At 42.0% G+C, this 17,787-nt stretch overlaps 1 protein-coding gene across 1 annotated transcript in view; it reads left to right on the top strand.

The window, feature by feature from the left end:
* Positions 1–17,787, top strand: part of LOC144762519 (putative uncharacterized protein C6orf183) — a 171,955-nt gene that overhangs the window by 148,291 nt on the left and 5,877 nt on the right. The window contains exons 6-7 of the mRNA XM_078647743.1: positions 4,364–4,558; positions 13,398–13,575. Coding sequence (XP_078503869.1) covers positions 4,364–4,558; positions 13,398–13,575 — 373 coding nt within the window. The remainder of the gene's footprint in view (positions 1–4,363; positions 4,559–13,397; positions 13,576–17,787) is intronic.

Genomic DNA, 17,787 nt, shown 5'->3' with positions numbered 1-17,787 from the left:
GCTGTGTTCAGTGTTAAAGTTACAAAATATATAAATAAACAGAGCGTGGTGTCCTTGATGCGGTGCTGCGCTAATTTCTTAAGTAAATAAAAAACAAACAAACAGAATCCCTGAAATGGACTCCGCAAAAGACGCGCAACAATATAAATGAATAAGGTGAGCGCGGTGTCCCAAGCGGGCGCCACACTCATTAAAGAAATAAGTAAACATATGATTTAGAGGGCATAGCGAAGCAATGAAAACAATGAAAACAAAAGGAAATGGTGGGCAGCCGCGAAGCACCAAAGACACAAGCTAGGCTTGTAGAGCAGAGAAGGGCAGCAGTATTAAAAAAAAAAATGTATAGTTAGCTGAGTTTCTCGTTTTGAAAGCTGCGGGTGGTAAGCTTTCTATTTCACAAGCAACAGGGACCCTAGAAGCAACACAAAGGAAGAAGGGGAAAATGGACGCACACGGGGAGGGTGGGAGGTGGGCATAAACAACATAGAGGAGAGTAGGACTGTAGGTGAAACGAACTCACACGAAGGAAGACGGGGAGTACGAAAGGCGCGTCAGCCATTATTAAAGCTAAATGCCGTAATAGCAAAAAAAAGTGCTTAGCGGCTAATTAAGAGACACTGTCGCAAGTAAAAGATCCAATCTCAGTGGGCGGGGCCAAAAGCGGACAGGGTGGCAACCAGGAGGGATTAAAATGCCTCCGGCGCAATCATGCCACTGTGTTTTGCATAACCCATGATGCAAAACAACGCGCGCGAATGGAAATTGTAGGCGGAGCAGAGACACGACTTCTGGAACCGTATTGATTCCAAGAAGCCCTTGCATGGCGAGAGCAGCGAATGCACGCTGCTAACGCCAGACAAGACCTAAAAAGGAGGACAGACAGACCTCTGGGACCAATCAGAGTAAGGACTCCCCTTTAAAGTTTTTTAGGAATTGGACCAGTCAGCTGTGACAGTTTAGGGCAGGGATGAGTCTCTTGAGGAAGCTCTTTCAAAAGACCTTGAAATGTTCCAAAGTGCGCTGCAGGAGGCTTGGGACAAGTTTGGCGTAATGATGTGCCATTACAGGATTGGAAAGAGGTGACGACCTTCTGGATTTTCTGCCCACACCAAAAAAAACTGTGCACAGAGAGAGAGAGAGATGGTGCACTTTGCAGGATCCTGGAGAATACCAGACCCTTGTCTGATGTGTTGAGTGCACTGGATGTACTGGGGATTCACCTCTCCAGGCCTGTGTTACTGACCCCCTTACATCCTCTGAGGGACAGTAGAGGGATGGACCTGCTGGAAGTATCCTGGAACTTATGCGGACTGGGTCTGCAGAGGGAAAACACTCATTAAAGGATTTCCCCTGCCTTCTGCTATCACACGAGTGCCCTGCAAGTGGCCATGAAGAATATGGGACCTGAACAGTGCAGGCATGGAGGTATTCTACCTTGAGAGCCTTGGTATGCTGCTGGAGGTGACTCCAAGCTGAGGAAAACCCCAGTCCCTAGGCAGAAGACAGTTCTTGAATATGGGGCCAAAGTTCAGGGGAAATTAAGCAGTCGGAGTAGCATAAAAATGTGGAGGCTAGGAGACCTGAAGAAACCACTCTGTGTTGTGGCCTGGCATCCAACTGGTGCCACAGGAGTTGTGGGACTCCCTCGTGGGCCCCAACGTAAAAGAGTCCAGTGGGTGCCTTACTTAGTAACAGGGGCACCTCGTTCTGAAAAAGGTGTAAACTGCAGTGCGAGGCTGCAAAAGATTATTAACAAAATAAAAGGGCAAAGAACACAACCACAGGGCGGGGGTTGGCCCATAACCCACTGTAGACCAATCAGCTGGGGCTAAGGAGTGCCCCATTAGCCATTGTGAGGTAAGGGCATTTAAAAAGTTGCATATTTTGCTCGTGGTGCCCTGGAGAGAATACTCCTGAATGCAAAGCCAGAGCCGCTTTTTAAGCAGAATCAGTTCCTTCCAAAGAAAAAACGCCGAGCGGGCGTCTTTCAAAACGATAAAGTAATTCGAAGCTATTCGTAGCTCCGGGCACGCTCTGAGAATCTGTTTTAACAATAACAAGAAAGAACAGAAGCACTACCACAAACAATACCACAAGACTCCGTGTTTTTCATCTATGTATCCGATCTTGAGAACTTTTGAACACCAATTATTGGCCCATTTTGGAATCGTTATTTTGGTCCTGAAGAGAACCCCTGAGAGAAGCGGGTTTGAAACGCGTAGGCCTTTCATTATGTACCAAACAATTGCACCTTTAAAAAGTGTTGTCTGTGTTGTGCATTTGTAATTAGCATTTGATTGGAACAAACATTTGGGATTATATGTTATGCACAACCAAAGTCTGATGCAAATTATTTCTTTGTTTGGTTTAGATTCCTTGGTTCATCAATTTGAAAATAGGTATTTAGGTAACCAAGGAGTAGGTATGCGATTGTGTGTAGGATGTTACTTATTGTTGAATGGGGAAGGCTGTATGAATGATCAGGTATGAATGTGAGTCGTGAGACAAGCCAAATTGTGGGCTGGTCATTGTGCGATTTTTTTCTAAATTCTTTTTTAAGTCTCCTTTTTGTAAATACTTTTGTGGGGTTCTGTGCTTCTTTGTACATAAAGTATTGAGTTATAAAAAAGAAAAAAGTGAACTAAATGATGTTCTAAGACTAAATACTTTCAGTAGGGACGGTGTGCATTGATCTATTGTTCTTGTGCCGGATTGAATTCAATTTGGGATTGATCATCAGTATTGGCAGTTGTTTTTGTTCTTGCCGACTAGAGAGGGTCGGGTCACCACCAACATGCTGTTAAATGTTATAGGGGCTGCCAGGAGTGCAACTGAAGGAGCCCCGCATACAATTTCTAAATTTGCTGTGTCTCTCAGGGAACAGAATTGATTACCCCGGAAGAAGGTTTCTGACTCTTCCTAGCACTGATGGAGCTTTGCCTTTTACTCAAAGGATTTGTGTCTTAAGACTGCATGATAGCACATATAAAAGTAAAAAGAAGGCCTCATGCACACAGTTTATTGAAAATAAAACCTATATTGACACATTTAACAGTGATTCATTTACCCCCAGATTCATCATTGTCCTGTTTTGCGAGTCCTTAATAGCGATTATTAAGGAATCGCTATTAAAGACTCGCAAAACGGGATTCATGTAGAAATCGCAATATTATTTGCGATTTCTACAGCTTCCTTATTTGCGATTAGCAAATTACTAATCGCAAATAAGGAATGACTCCCCATTCATTCCTATGGGCCTAGACCCATAGAAATGAATGGGGAGTCATTCCTTATTTGCGATTAGCAATTTGCTAATCTCAAATAAGGATGCGATTTCAAGGGTGCCAGGGGTGTCCAAAGGACACCCTGTAGCACCCCTGAAATGAAAATGAAGACTGATGTTGCGCACACACATGTCCAAAGGACATGTGTGTGTGTAACATACAACTTAGAAAAATGCACTAAAGTGCATTTTTCTAAGTTTTCGCTATTTACCACGAAGTCAGACTTCGTGGTAAATAGTGGCCGAAATTGCGATTTCGCAATTCTGAAATGGTTCATGAATTGCATTTAAGGAATCTCAAATAGAGATTCCTTAAATGCAATTCCTCGCAATTTAGCGATTTCGCAATTTGCGATTTTTGCATTTGGGATGATGAATCCCAAATGCCAAAATTGCGCTCGCAAAGGGCCAAATTCTCAGAATCTGGCCCTTTGCGAGCCGAATTTCCTTTGATGGATCTGGCTGTAAATGTTTTATTGAAGGTTATCGAAATGCTATGAAGTTATTTATTGAGAGTTACAAAGTTACAAATGACCTAATGAGGTTCATCTTAAGGCGGCACCATCCACAGTGATTTTAATGGTGTTGCATTAGTTTATGGTGACATATTCTTCTTTTATTATTGTGGTGATACATAATGAAGATAGTAGGTCTGCCTTTTTATATTATATTTAGCATATGTCTGGTGTATTGTGCTTTTCAGGGTAAGGGCTTGCTAGGGGTATGAATTATTAGGGAAGGTTATCACCAAAAGAATTTCAACCTTTCACCATATGAATATTTCTAAATGGATGTGTAGTATTGAGTAGTGATTGCCTAATAAAATACTTTTGCTTTTAATAGGTAAAATACTGACTGGAAAATGATTTATTAGGTGTTGGTTGTTGTGTGATTGCAGACTGGGGTACTAGACCACATCACCTCCTCTAAGTTGGTTTTGGAGGTTCTACCTCAAAACATCTCTGCTGTAATTTGTTCAAAAGAATTTAGCCATTCAGTAATCTGTACCATAGGGTAACTTGCTGACAACCCATTGATGATGTAACTGTGCAATTTGTTGTCTTTCTTTGTTTTCCATAGAAACAAGTAGGCCATGTAATGCAGGAGTACAATGATGCTCTTCAGAGGTCTAAAAGGCTTTCTGCTGCACGAGAAAATCTACTGACGGGACAGAAACATTCAGTTAATCTGGTGACCCTGGACGATTTGGTTATCTACCTGCAATGGTTAGTGTGCCACCTGCACTCCATCAGGAACATTCACAACTATCTCAGGGTATGTATTTATGATCTGATATGTTATGTTTCATTAGAACATTGGCATGCTGGCAGCTCCAATGAAGACAATGGAGGGTAAGGGGGGAGGGTGTTGTAATGGTGAAATGATGACCTTGCAGCCAATTAGGAATATGGGAGAGTAAGGAAAGTGGAAAACTACGATAGCCATTATTTGCCCTCTGTTATATTGTTATGGTATGTTATGAACCTTTAGCTCTGACATTCTGAGGGTTTTCTGATTCTCCCGGTTCAAATTAGAACATTCCACCCTAGATGAGTGGAATGTTCTAACAGCATTTAACCCTTTCTGCCTCAGGCTATACCAGTTATATAAGGGTCTCTCCATTGTGATATAACTCAAGTAGAAAAAATGTAACGACTGATATAGCCAATGGCCAGCGGGCTATATTCCCTAATGTCACTGAGACTTTCAAGGTGTCAAAAACATAATTGAATTTTAGTAGTTGCGCATTCCTAACTGTAATGAGAAGCACCAATTTAACATTGTACTGGCCACCACCATCTTCCAAGAGTTGTTGAGGCTGTTGCAGCATAGGGGCTTATTTATGAGCCCCTTGCGCAACCAGTGTGTCACCGGTGGCGTAAAATATGCACCACACTGCAACATATTTAAAAAGTGAAGCATCTAAGCAAATGCGTCACTTTGTAAACCCTGCGCTACATTATACCTGCGTCCGATATAATGTAAGCATGGTGGGCTTTCTCCCCAACAAAGGCTCGTAGAAGGGTTGCAGTGAAATCTATGAGATTTCACTGCAACATATCCAAGACGCCACTGCGTCAAATCCTTTAAGCCTGCCTCACAGCAGGCGTAAAACTGACGCTGGCACTTTCACTTGGGGCTTGCCCAATGTGAAAGGACATATTGCTGGAGTTGCGTCTGTTTTCAGATACACCCCAATAATACACCACTTTTGCACCTACAGATACGTCGGGAATACCGACGTATCTGTAAGTCCTTGCAACACGGAGTGTTGTACAGTAAATACGACGCACCCATGGTGTCGCAAGGAGGTCGCACTGAAAAGTGTTGCTGTTTTCACTCAGGGATATGACACTTTTCGTAAATGAGGCCCATATTTCTTAGTAGGCCAGGGCCTTCAGAGAGAGATACAGGGTAGGATTTCATATCACTCCCATTGAGACAGAAGGCTCCACCTTGACTAGTAATTACATACCTCTTTCCAACAAAAATATAGCTGTTTGGTTGCATTTGGCACCGAACCTACAACAAAACTCTATTGCTTATCAACACACATGGAAAGGGCGAGGTAGTATGTATGGCCAGCGCTGTGATTCAGCCATTGATTAGTGTCCACTGTTGCTTACACTTTGGGCTGAGGTTGTCATCTGCAACAGATTCAACATTCTCTTCAGAAGAGATGGCTTTGCAGTTCTGGCACAAAGAGGACAGCCAAGAGCGGGATTCGGCTTAGGCCCTTAAGGGTTTCAGCTGTCGGTAACCCTACAGTGTTAGCCACTGCTCTTGAGAGGAGGCTGAATAGATTATAAATTAGTTTGCAGGGCTAGACTGGGAATTAAAAGCAGCCCAGGCACAAAATATCAAATTAGCTCCTTTCCATTTCGCCCCTCTCTCTTCTTCCCTTTTTTCATCCATCCATTCCTTGACTCTCACATTCTCTTCTCTCACTTATCCCTCTCTGATCTCAGTCTTTTTCTTTATCTGACTCTTTCTCTCTCAAATCTTGTACCCATTGTATTTATCATTGGAAAGCTGGGGAAAGTGAGAGGCACCAGCCGCGGCTCCGGGCCTTCTGAAACCAGCATCCAATGGCTTCAGCCCACAGGCGAAATGCCTGGTGGAATAAATTTCTGGTCGTGCCATGAATATAGAATGCAATAGAGGACCTATTTTGGATCCTCATTTTTTTTTATTTTGCAAGTCCACCCATGGCATCAATATGTGGGAGAGACCTTTTATATGCAGGATTCTATAGTATGGACAGTGAAGAGCAGCTAGGTGCTATACAAGAGGACAATCTCTACAATATAACAAAATGCATAGCAGCACACTTCAGTACATCAGTCCTGAAGTATAAGTCCCTTGGATTTAACCATACAGGTAGGCAGTAATATATACTTACAGTTTCTGTGATGCACGTGTGGTTGACGCTTCTTTTCAGTTGCCTGAAAGTGATAATGAGATTTGCAGAAACAGTGGGTAGTAATATGCTGTTCATATGTCCTTTTACTGTATTGCTAAAGAAGGCATCATTTTTACTGCACATCTGCATTTGTGACACATTACAAAGAGAAATGACCAGATCCTCACTGCTCAAGTGCCCATCTGTAAGCAAGTATCATTTTCAGGCAATAGGAAGAAGGCAACGGAGTTCACCACAACAATTACATTGACATGCTTAGCTTCCATTGGTGCTGTAGGTGCAGTGATACTGGTCCCCACATGCTTCAGGAGCCCACCAAATACTGATTTTTGCTGTATTTTACAATTCAAAAAACAGCCAGAGGTCCCATATTTCCCTTGCACTAGGGCCCATGACACACTATCTTTACCAATGATTGCATTCCTTATTTTAGGTTGGTGGTTTCTGTTGCTGGGACAACTATGCATATCTCAAGTGTTCCCCCCACTGCCTCAATTGCACAGCACTGCACTATGAGGACAGGGATGACCTCATCAAAATATGCCTTTCCTTAGGCCCCTGAAGTGCAGGTGCCTTGATGTGGCAACTCCTACCATGCCCCCGTGCATCTCAGAGGCCCTAAGTCTGAATCTGAGTCATAAATAGTCAAAATAAAACTCACACATTGTGATGCAACTGCACTAGAAGGTGGTAGGAAATGAGAAGAGAAAATCATTAGACGATGATTGACAACATTTGCAACATTCAGGTTTCTCCTTCCCTGTCAAAATATAGTTTGGTCTGGTACTGACGTCAGCTGACTTTTCCTCCATAGATTAAATGTCAAGTAATTCTCTGCACTTTACCAGCAAGCGCATTGAGAAAACACATTGTAGAAGCTAGAGGTTTCCAAGGGCAACACAACATCAGGACTTCAGACTATGTTCACCAGGTTATTTCAAGGAAATTGAAGTGTCGCTTTGTCTACTGAATTGGTCAAGGGCTGCAGTGTCTCTGATTTAAAATGCTGTGTATCTTTGGAGTGTGGAGATTGCCACATCTTAAATCCTAGGTCATCCAAAGCTTTCCTGCAGCTTCTTGAAGCTCTAATGCCAGCAGTTGGTATCGGGCAAAGACTGATCTGTTATGGCCTTGTGAGCACATATTCAATACCTGAACAATAAACAATTGGCAGTGAGTAAAGGCAGAAATATTGTGCTTTTGTCTTACAGCTGCCAAGGTGCAATAATGTCAAGCAAACAAATGTAAACTTGTTTATATAAGACTTAGGAAAACACATATTGGAATTGTGAAGAACCATTAACTCAAGATCAAGAGCTAAAAAATAAACATTCCGCCTTCATATAGATCGCTTTGATGATGTTGACCAAGAAACATTGTGGAGTTAAAGTTCAGAAGTGGAGTGTTGTGATTGGGGGTGGGGGTATAGAAATAACTTTTTGTGTCCATGGTGCCTGGGTGAATAACCCTTTTCCGGGAACCTCTTCCGTTGGACCTAAGTTAATCCTTGAAATAGTGTGTAATATCACTTATTCTGACAATTTACTGGTATGGCCACAACATAAAAAATACACCTTTTGGGTGGTAGCATAGTTTTTAATCAGTAATACCTAACTTGCTGTTTTAGCAATTCTAAATAACCCCCATCAACCAATTGAAATAGGACTCCCTGTTTACCTTATTATGAATGACTGTTAGGCAGCCAGCCAGAAAGACTTTAGGCTGTTTCACCCACCTACACAGTTTTGTAGTCCAGGGAAGATGTGTGTAGATAAACTCAAATGTACCCCTTTATTTTATTACATATCTGGGCAGATGCTGTCAATTTTTCAAGAAACAAAATCCTTTCTTTATGAGAACCCGGAAAAGAGTGTCTCTTGCATTATCTGCTTTTAAACTAAACATATCCCTCATTTCTAATTGTAAAATGAAAGGATGACAGCCCTTTATGAAATTGTAGGCACATTCAGCAGGTCACAGCTGTGTGTGCTTGCATTGCTTGAATGTGGCCAAGTAATACATCTGGCCAAGTAATACATAAATGTGGCCAAGTAATACATAAAGTGGCGGATCACTGGGACTCATAATAAATGTGTATGTGTCTGATTTATGTACTCACACTTCTGCTCACGACTACACCTACAAGAGATCTCCAACTGGAGTGCTGGTGATAAGTGACCGTGATCACATATGCTCTCCGTGAAAGGAGGTTGTGAGAGACGATGCAAATGGGTGAAAGCCAAGTTCCAATGATCTGATTTCTGATGTGGAAACAGGGGGAGACATACATTACTTCCTATAATTTTCATGAGGTACCCTCTTGATGGAAAAAGTTGAGAATGTTTTTGGAACCTACAAAAGAAAATCTGCTGTCAAGCAGTCACTGTTATCAGGCTGTGTTGGAAAAAAATCATAAGTGATTTTCAAATCTCAAGAAAGACAGGGAATTCTGATGACTGGAAACAGTTTCAATGGCACTAACAGCATATTCCATTTGCACCTATGTGGAGGGATGTTACTTATGTAAGGCTAAACAACACTGAAGAAATAATGAACGCATTTTATGCACATTTGCAGCACATCATTCGCACACATGATCTACCACATCTGCACACTGAAAGCAGAGTAATGATTATACAAGGGTGCTATTTGGTGAAACTCCATTGAGTCATCTCTAGGAACTTGGTATGTCCTGGAATGCTGGATATGGGCAGAGCTCATGAGTTTGCATATGCCCATAACTCATGTATGGCGGATGCTACATCAAACCCCAAATGCAACTGAGATATTGGTGAAAATTCACAAGCAAATAGCCAACAGTGGGCTATCAAGGTTGTACACTTCAGATGAGTCATAAGCCTGGAGATCTTCGTATGTGAAGAAATGTTTCACCACATATCATCACTTCTTAAATTGTGGGAGTAAAAATGCAGTGGTCCCCAACTTACCCTAAAGAAATATCTCCATCACAGATGGATGACTTCTTTTGTGGTAATACACATCTGTGTATTGCAGTACAACATTACGTACCGTAGTACTACATTAGGAAGCTGCAGTTTTGGAATGTGGCTAACACGTTTCATCCCATTGTCTACTCAACCAATTTTTTTATCATCTGTGTCTGCTATGAGGTGATTAATTTGGAAGGGTTTTGGTACACCTACTGACCCAATAAACCCATCACGGTTAGATAAAAAAACAGTTCTGAGAGAATCACTCTGTTTAGCTCCTGGTAGGTATGGCACAAGCAGCAGTCAATCCTTAGAGAAGTGTGTGTTAAGTCGAAGAAGTGGCAATTGTAAACATAATAAAGTTCACAAACCAATTTAGAAAAAGAGGTGAAAATTCGATGAGTGAAGTGACTCCAAGATTGTTAAAACAGGATAAGGTTAACCAGGGCTATGAATGTTTACAGTTTTAGGACAAAATGTTTCAAGGAATAGTAAAGTGCCAATCGGAAGTTATGACTGACTCTTGACCGGGGATTAGATGCGATTTAAGGACAACTGCGATGGAGTGGGTGCCAGATGCAGAAAATGGGTCATTCTAGTAAAAGCTTTTACTTTAGTCTCTGTAATGGCAGTAAAAATCTTGCTACAAAGCCCGGCCCAAAGCTATGACTGGTAAGGGTCCCTCAAATTCAGATGCATTATCGCGGAGCTCTTACTGAAGCCATTAGTTTGATGCCAAAAGCTCTGAAAGGGATAAACATGAATTTTGTAGCTGCCTTGTTTCAGTCCAAGGATTTACCTACGAAATTAGTCACTTTTTCAGCAATCAAAATGCTACATTAGGACAAGGCTGGGAGCCATTGCCGTACGGAGTTCCACGAGGCCAGGTACCTTCACTTTGAGGCCCCCTGAACCAATTTACAGTGAAAGGGACAGGCCTTGTTTTCTTGCCCTCCTTGGATGCAACCTCACTGGGCAAGCCTCAGCACCTTGGTCCAGTCCTCCAAAGATGGACACAATCGCAAAGCTCCATCTTTTTGACAGTGCTGAAAAGGTTTCTCCTGGTCAGTCCTGCAGCCCAAACTCCGCAGGGCAGGATTCTAGACAGAGGGTCTCTCTCTAGCAGGGCCCAGTCATATGTGTTCAGCTGGGCTCTCTTGGAATCCCTCTACATTTTTGTATCACAGAAGCAAGCAGAGAGGAAGCCAACCACTTGCCACTTGGAAATAAGTTCCAGTTTCTGGGTGCTTGCAGGAGTCAGGAATTCTTGAGTCTTTGAGTCCCTGAATGAACCCTCTTCTCCAGCAGCTTCTTCGGATGGAGTCTTTGCAGGTCCAGGAATGTTTGGAGGAGGTGGTGTTTGAGAGGATAGATTTATTCTGGGCACTGGAGAAATTCTACCACCCAGTCCTAACTATTTTCTTGCAGTTCCCTTACACGTCTGTTGAGTGCACTTCCTCTTTGTCTTGTTACAAAATTTCCAAGCAGCCCCTAAATAATGGAGCCCATATGCTACCAGGAAGACCTTCCTCCAAAACGTAGCCACTCACCTATTCAGATGAGATCTCTCTCGCTCTCCATTTGACAGGATCAAAAACTGGGTTTCTCTTCTATCGAGAATGGAGACAGGCTATCCGAGCGGGTCCTTGGAATAAATAGGAGAAGCTCCTCTTGTCATCTGCAAGTCAAAAGAGAAGGCACTAAAACTGCCCTTTTTCTGTCAACTGTTCCAATCAAGTTGTCCACATTTAAGATCCATTTCCTTTTCCTGGGCTTGGTAGTAAGCTATTGTCATCTGAGCCAGGGTCATTAACTCTTCATGCTAAGGGTGTCCATTTGAGTAGCAAAACTGGTATTAAACCAGTGCTGTCTAAGACAGTCTAAAATACATTTTTATAAAGTTGCTTTTCCACTTAAGTTTCACCATTAAACCAGGTTTTCAAAATTAAGTAGGGAATAATGTTTTGCATTTTTCTAGCATTTCCCCAAGCAGAGATAGGAAATAAAGATTTTAATCGCATCTATGTCTGTTCATGGAATAGTCTAGAGTCCTACACAGGGCAATTGCTTTTGGCTTGTATTTGAGAGCACGCTAAACCCAATATGTAGTGTGCCCTAGTTTTATAGATTTGCACCCTACCCTGTGCGTGTGCAAGGCTCACTTTATGGGTAATTTATGAATATATAAAATTAGGCTTTTCATACATGGCAAATGCCATATCGTTGGAGAGCATTTAAACTGCAGACCGGCCTGAGTGCAGTGGTGCTCCTGATAGGCGTATATTTTTGTTGATATGCGGCTTTCACTCATATGCTTAGTACTGTTGGATATTTTTCCACCTGCACAGCACCACATAATTAAACAACGCAGGAGGTGGAAAAATGCTACAGCAGGAGACAATGGTAAGCAGGAGTACTGAAGGAACACCACCAGTACAGAAAAAGGATACAGGAGTTCGGGGGAGCAACCCATAAATAAAAAAAAAAACTAATGCTGGTGAGAGGAAGAGGGGGTGCGGCAAAATAACCACAGGGAAAACACTTGTGCCTCAAGTGCATCTGTGTTTTTCCCTCCGTGAAGGATCCTCAAATAATTTTTACCATATATTTGGATTGTGTAAATACACATTGCAGCCCATGTATGGAATTTATTGTCCACGCCGTAGGTGTATTTTTGTGCCATCTACAATGGCCTTACTGGACAATTTAATAAAGCAATTGGGTGAAACCAATTTTGCCATTGTGATTTTTGGGCCATGGCATATGCACTGTGGCACGGATTGGCAGCATCACACGGCACAGAGTCCTAATACTAGAAAAAACATAGGGTCCAGGAAAAGATGAAAAATCTAGGTACTACATAAAAACGACAAATTGCTTCAGTTTGGTTTGTGCAGGGCTCCAGGAACTGGGGTGATTTCCTTATTATGGGTTTACCATAAATAATCCTTCTTTTGTTACATAATTTGAGGATGGCAACAAAAAACGTTTTCTAGCTCAAAGGTTAACTGCTCAATACTTATTTGCGGATTGTTGTAGTCATATATTAAACTGAATTCTAATGTGGTTACAGTTTTGCCCACACAGTATTAACTTGTGTTAAATAAGAAGAATGGAATAACCTGTTCACGTTATGTGCCACATTACGACGTCTAATTTACCTTTTGTGACACATAATCTAGAACATTGCTGTCTTATAATTTTGTCCTCCATTCTAGCATTATTCCTGTGGCTCTGGTTATAGGGCATGCTTGGGCAGTTAAAATGAAACATGTGGAATATATGTGTGTGTGGTAGGGCCAACATTTGCACTTCAGCAGTGGTTGAATCACACTGTTCAGAGAGGCAGCTGAGGTCAATTTTGGCAGGCTATTGTACATTTTTTGTGTGCGGGAACCCCATTCACATTGGGTTTGATCATCATTATACATATGTTTGTCAAATACATGGTTCAACTCAAAGCAACCTATGACAGTAACCTGATCTAGAAATCACCCTTTTCAGGGTCCAACACTTGAGCTTAAAAGCTACTATCAGAACAAGCATTGGTCACACCTTTTCATGACAGCATCCAGCCCTCCAATGAGAATATAGAAAGGTCGATTTTGTTGTCCGATTCGGCCACCCAGTGCATTACTGAGTGGCAATTTCCCTGCATTGTTTTGTTCAACAAATGAGGAGTGCTGATCTCAGTTTTGCATGAATGTTTTAACATTGTTTTTTGCTTTTCGCATTTTAGATTCTCCAATACTTGCCTATCTCAGAGAAAGCGGAGCTGGCAATAGAAAAACAGAGTAAAGTAGCTCAGGGCAATAAAGACACAGTCAGTCATACTGCCAGATCCGAATCCTCTGCCTCCGAAATGTTCTTCTATCCCCGCCAGAAGACCACATTCTCAGGTGTTTCAGGATCAGCAGGTAAGAAAGGACAATTATGAGAGCAACGCAATGATGGTGATGCATTTGGTTAATATTGGATGCATTAGGTTTTACTCTGAGGTCAGATGGTACATCCTGCATGGGTGACTGATGGGCCTCTTGATTTTAATTTAACCAAAAAGACTCCACATAGTGTGCCTCAGTCCTATTCAAGCCATGCTGCAGTGTTATGCTCCATTCAGGTGGTGTTACCTTTGATTATTGATAAGAGCAATGTGTATTTCTGTTAATTCAGCCAGTGCTACTGCACAAGCCTATAGTCATTGGTATATTGATGCACTGATTTAGGTCTTGCCTCGATTGTATTTGAAAATGAACAGTGCCCTAGACGTGATCTGTCCATTACAAATGTGTACGAACACTCTCGGTCATAGAGCTCTTGAAGAAAAATGAAGAATCAGAGAAAACCATGCTTAGAGGGTACATCCAAGTGTTGATTCCACAAGAGGGCTTATAAAATGATGATCCTGCAAGCAAAGCATAATATCACAGATTAGCTCAGTTGCTTCCTCTGAATCAACATTCTTAAAGATGGGTGGCATCAGCCCTGACATTAAAAATGAGCACCCTACCGCAGTGAGCTAACTTTTGAGGAGTCTCTTGCTCAGAAAGATGAAGGGGAACCCAAAAGGTTATTTGAAGATGTGGAGTTCATGAAGAAAGAATCCATGTTGACAGGAGGTGAGACACCTTAACGAAAGTATGACTACAGGATCCGCCCCCTCGGAGCTACCATGTTGTGAAGAACTCCTGCACAACAAAACATTCCAAGAAGGGATTCATGTTATCGTAAGTTATGATCTACTAAAAGAAAACCACATTTCTTAGCATGCATGCGGCACTGGTCCTGATGAAAACTATATTGTCCTACTGGGCATGTACCTTAACAGGCTGGTGACCTTCAGCCAATTTAAAATCACCTATTTCACTCGAGGTTCCATGCATTTGGCATCCGGGGTGGGAACCCTATGATGAAGCATGCCACCAACAAGTTTGGTAGGCGAAGGTTCTGTAAAAAAACCTTTGGTTTCCCCTTCATCTTTTTGAGCAAGGGACTTCTCAAAGTGTAGCTTACTGTTGTAGCTTGCTTGTTCTTACTGTTTGATACATACTAGGATAGGGAAGACGGGCAAGTCCCCTTCTCACTCTCTTATTGTTGTTAGTCATATGATATCAGGCCTTAACCATCACAAGAGCAATTTGAAACATTTTGTCCTTTTTTGAGGACTAATCGTGCTAAGTCAGAAACTCATTGGCTCAAATTCAGGCTTAGAAGGCCACCAGTAGAATATCTGTATGTGGTCTAAGTCAATTGTAAAAGATTTATGAGATTATTTGGCAAACAAATGCTAAAATGGAAAATGTTATACCTGCCAGACATGTGTCCTTAGGTTTCTGTAAAACATGTCTTGACTCCGGTTATAATATAGAATATTTATTTATTTAATAACTGGTTTAAAAGACAATATAATATCTATACAAACATAATAAAAGTATATACCAAGTTAAAGCATCCAGTTAGTCGCTATACAACTATTAAAACAGTTTTTAAGTAAACATCAATCCCTATTGCTGTTTCAAATACAGACGTTAATAATGACTCAGACATTATATTTGCACATATCTCAGCAGTACATCTGAGACGCAATGGCGTTATAAAACTAGGTCAAAACATTATGAACGGGTGCAACCATTTGTGAGTTTGAAAAGAGCGGCTACAATTTTCTACATATAAGACAACCTTCGGAGATGTGCTTAGATGTCAGGAACAAGGCCTAATCTGGACAAAGAATCAGGCATCAACATGTCCTGTCTGCTAGGGAATTTAAATACAACTCATATTAATGTTTGTATTGCTAAGCGTAAGCCATAACAAATGGGATTTTCTCTCAACGTATATAATATCACTAGTCAACGGTTGAAATTCAGCAGTAAGTCTTGAGTCTTTTGTCTATGCTGGAAATAGTGACATTTGGTTAATTAATGTGTATTTTATCACTGGCAGTTTGCAGATACGCTTTCTATCCTTTCTTAATAAGCATAAAATAAACTTCAAACCCAGAGTTTCTCATATCATAGATTCTTCTGCTCTAGCTGAAGTTTTAAAACCCAAATACTGACATCAGTTACAGCCATCAAGCTTTCTTGAAATATTTCCCTTTGAATGTGTCAACAACAGAGGAAGAATTAAGGTTTAAAGTAAGAGATTCATATTAAGTGATAAGTACAATTTATTTTCTTTTAGGGCATGAAAAATGTAATACAAGAATATCCTCCATAATTTAAGATAAATCTCTTCGGCCAGACCTGCAAGCCTAATTTATCTGTTTCATCCAAAGGTGGAGTCATCTTAATTTGCTAGTAAATAGCCCTACCAACTACCTTTACTGCTTGACCACTCCAGTCTGGTTCTACCCAATATCCAACCAAATTGAGTTTGTTTCCTTCTAAACTCCATGACCTGGGTACAAGATGCTAAGACTGGAACTGAAGCTGGCTTGCTCCAGTAGAATCCAATACACTTCCACTGTCTTCTCCAGACTCCAAGGTGCAAGCCTTAAAAGACTTTGGCAGTGGAATCCGGTAGAGAGAGATGCCTGCACGATCCTGGATTGTCAATATTGTCTTTGTTATACATTGGCTTAATATATGAGCCCACCCATGAGGAGGGCAGTTTGCCTGTTAAACAGTACATGTCTGATGTAAAGAAATGGGATACAAAAATGCTGGAGCCCTATTAGTCACTATGGGGCAGATTAGGATAGCGGTGGTTTTTCCGTATCCTCCGGGCCGGTGGAAGCCACCGCCGGCCCGGAGGATACGGAAAAACCGCAGCGGACCCACCAAAGACCCACCACCACATTAGGATGGCTGGTGGGTCCAGGTTTACGTCCGCAGCTTTTCCGCCGCGGTTGGCTTACAACCGCGGCGGAAAAGCCCTAATATGGTGGCGGTGTCTCTCAGACACCGCCAGCCATATTAGGATGCCCAAAAAGAAATGCTTTTCCACAGCGGGTTTTCCGCCGTGGAAAAGCATACAGAGCTTTACTGCGGGGGCCCGTTGCGGGACCCCGGGTGAAGGGGGTGTGGGGGGTGCACATGGGGGGTACCTATGGTACCCCCCTGCATTTGTATGCAGTAATCGGCAGGCACCGCGCGGTGCCTGCCGCTTTCTGCATACAAATGCAATGTATGCATTTTTAACATTGTGGCGGGTGCAGCTTGAAGCTGCACCCGCCGCAATGTTAAAAATAGAGGATGTGACCGCCAGGGTGGCGGACACATCCTAATTGGACAGGAGGGAACTCCACAGGCCATGCGGAGGTTCCCTCCTCCTCGATGGTCGCGGACGGACTCAAGTCTGTCCGCGATCATAATGAGCCCCTAAATTAGGGACAAGGTTGGGGTCCAGGTCTCCTAGACTTTAAAGATCTTATTTTTGGTACAAAGTGCTGCTCGTAATTATTGATACTAAATGATCATCTGGTTTGTTGCACTGGAATGTATGGGCCAGTAACTACTGTCCTCTGTACAAATCGCTAATAAATGAATCCCCTGCCTGCTCTGCTACGTTAGGGATTAGGGCGTCATTGGTAGCATTTATTCCTTTCTGTATACCAAGAACCAAAAGAGTGGAATTCCCTCTGGCAATTGCATTCTCGGTTATTTGGCAAGCCTTCATCACTACTCATTCCAGGCTTTGTCGGTGAGTCATTCAAATAAAATGCCAGCGTTCACTACGAAGGGATCTATGCACTGAATAACATTCAATGTCATATTAAGGTTTGCCAAACTTCTTGACTCAATAAACCTGCTCTATGGAAATAGAATCAAATATTATCTTTATTTAGTTTTCAAACAAAGTAAGAGAATCCTGCAAGGCCAAATTATAAGCCACATTAATGTTCATATTTGCCTTCTCCCACTGTACAACCTCTTCCCCTCTGTATGTGAGGAGCTTCCGCGCCGTAGCCTGGTCACCTATAAAGGTTGAGCTCGGGGGAAGCCGATGATCTAATCCAACCATAAGCTTGATGGAAAATGATTCCTGTCCCTCCTATGGAGTTCTGAAAACATTTTACAGGAGTGAAGTGCCCACAATCTATGGTGAAGTAGTCTAAACTAACATTGAAGGAAGCATTTGTATAAGTTCAATAAGCCGATTGGTCATCTTCAAATTGATCATTCTAA

Source organism: Lissotriton helveticus, chromosome 6 (genome assembly GCF_964261635.1).
Source record: "Lissotriton helveticus chromosome 6, aLisHel1.1, whole genome shotgun sequence".
Taxonomy (NCBI): Eukaryota; Metazoa; Chordata; class Amphibia; order Caudata; family Salamandridae; genus Lissotriton; species Lissotriton helveticus.
Note: the sequence above shows the minus strand (reverse complement) of the source record. Positions and strands in the feature narration are given on the sequence as shown.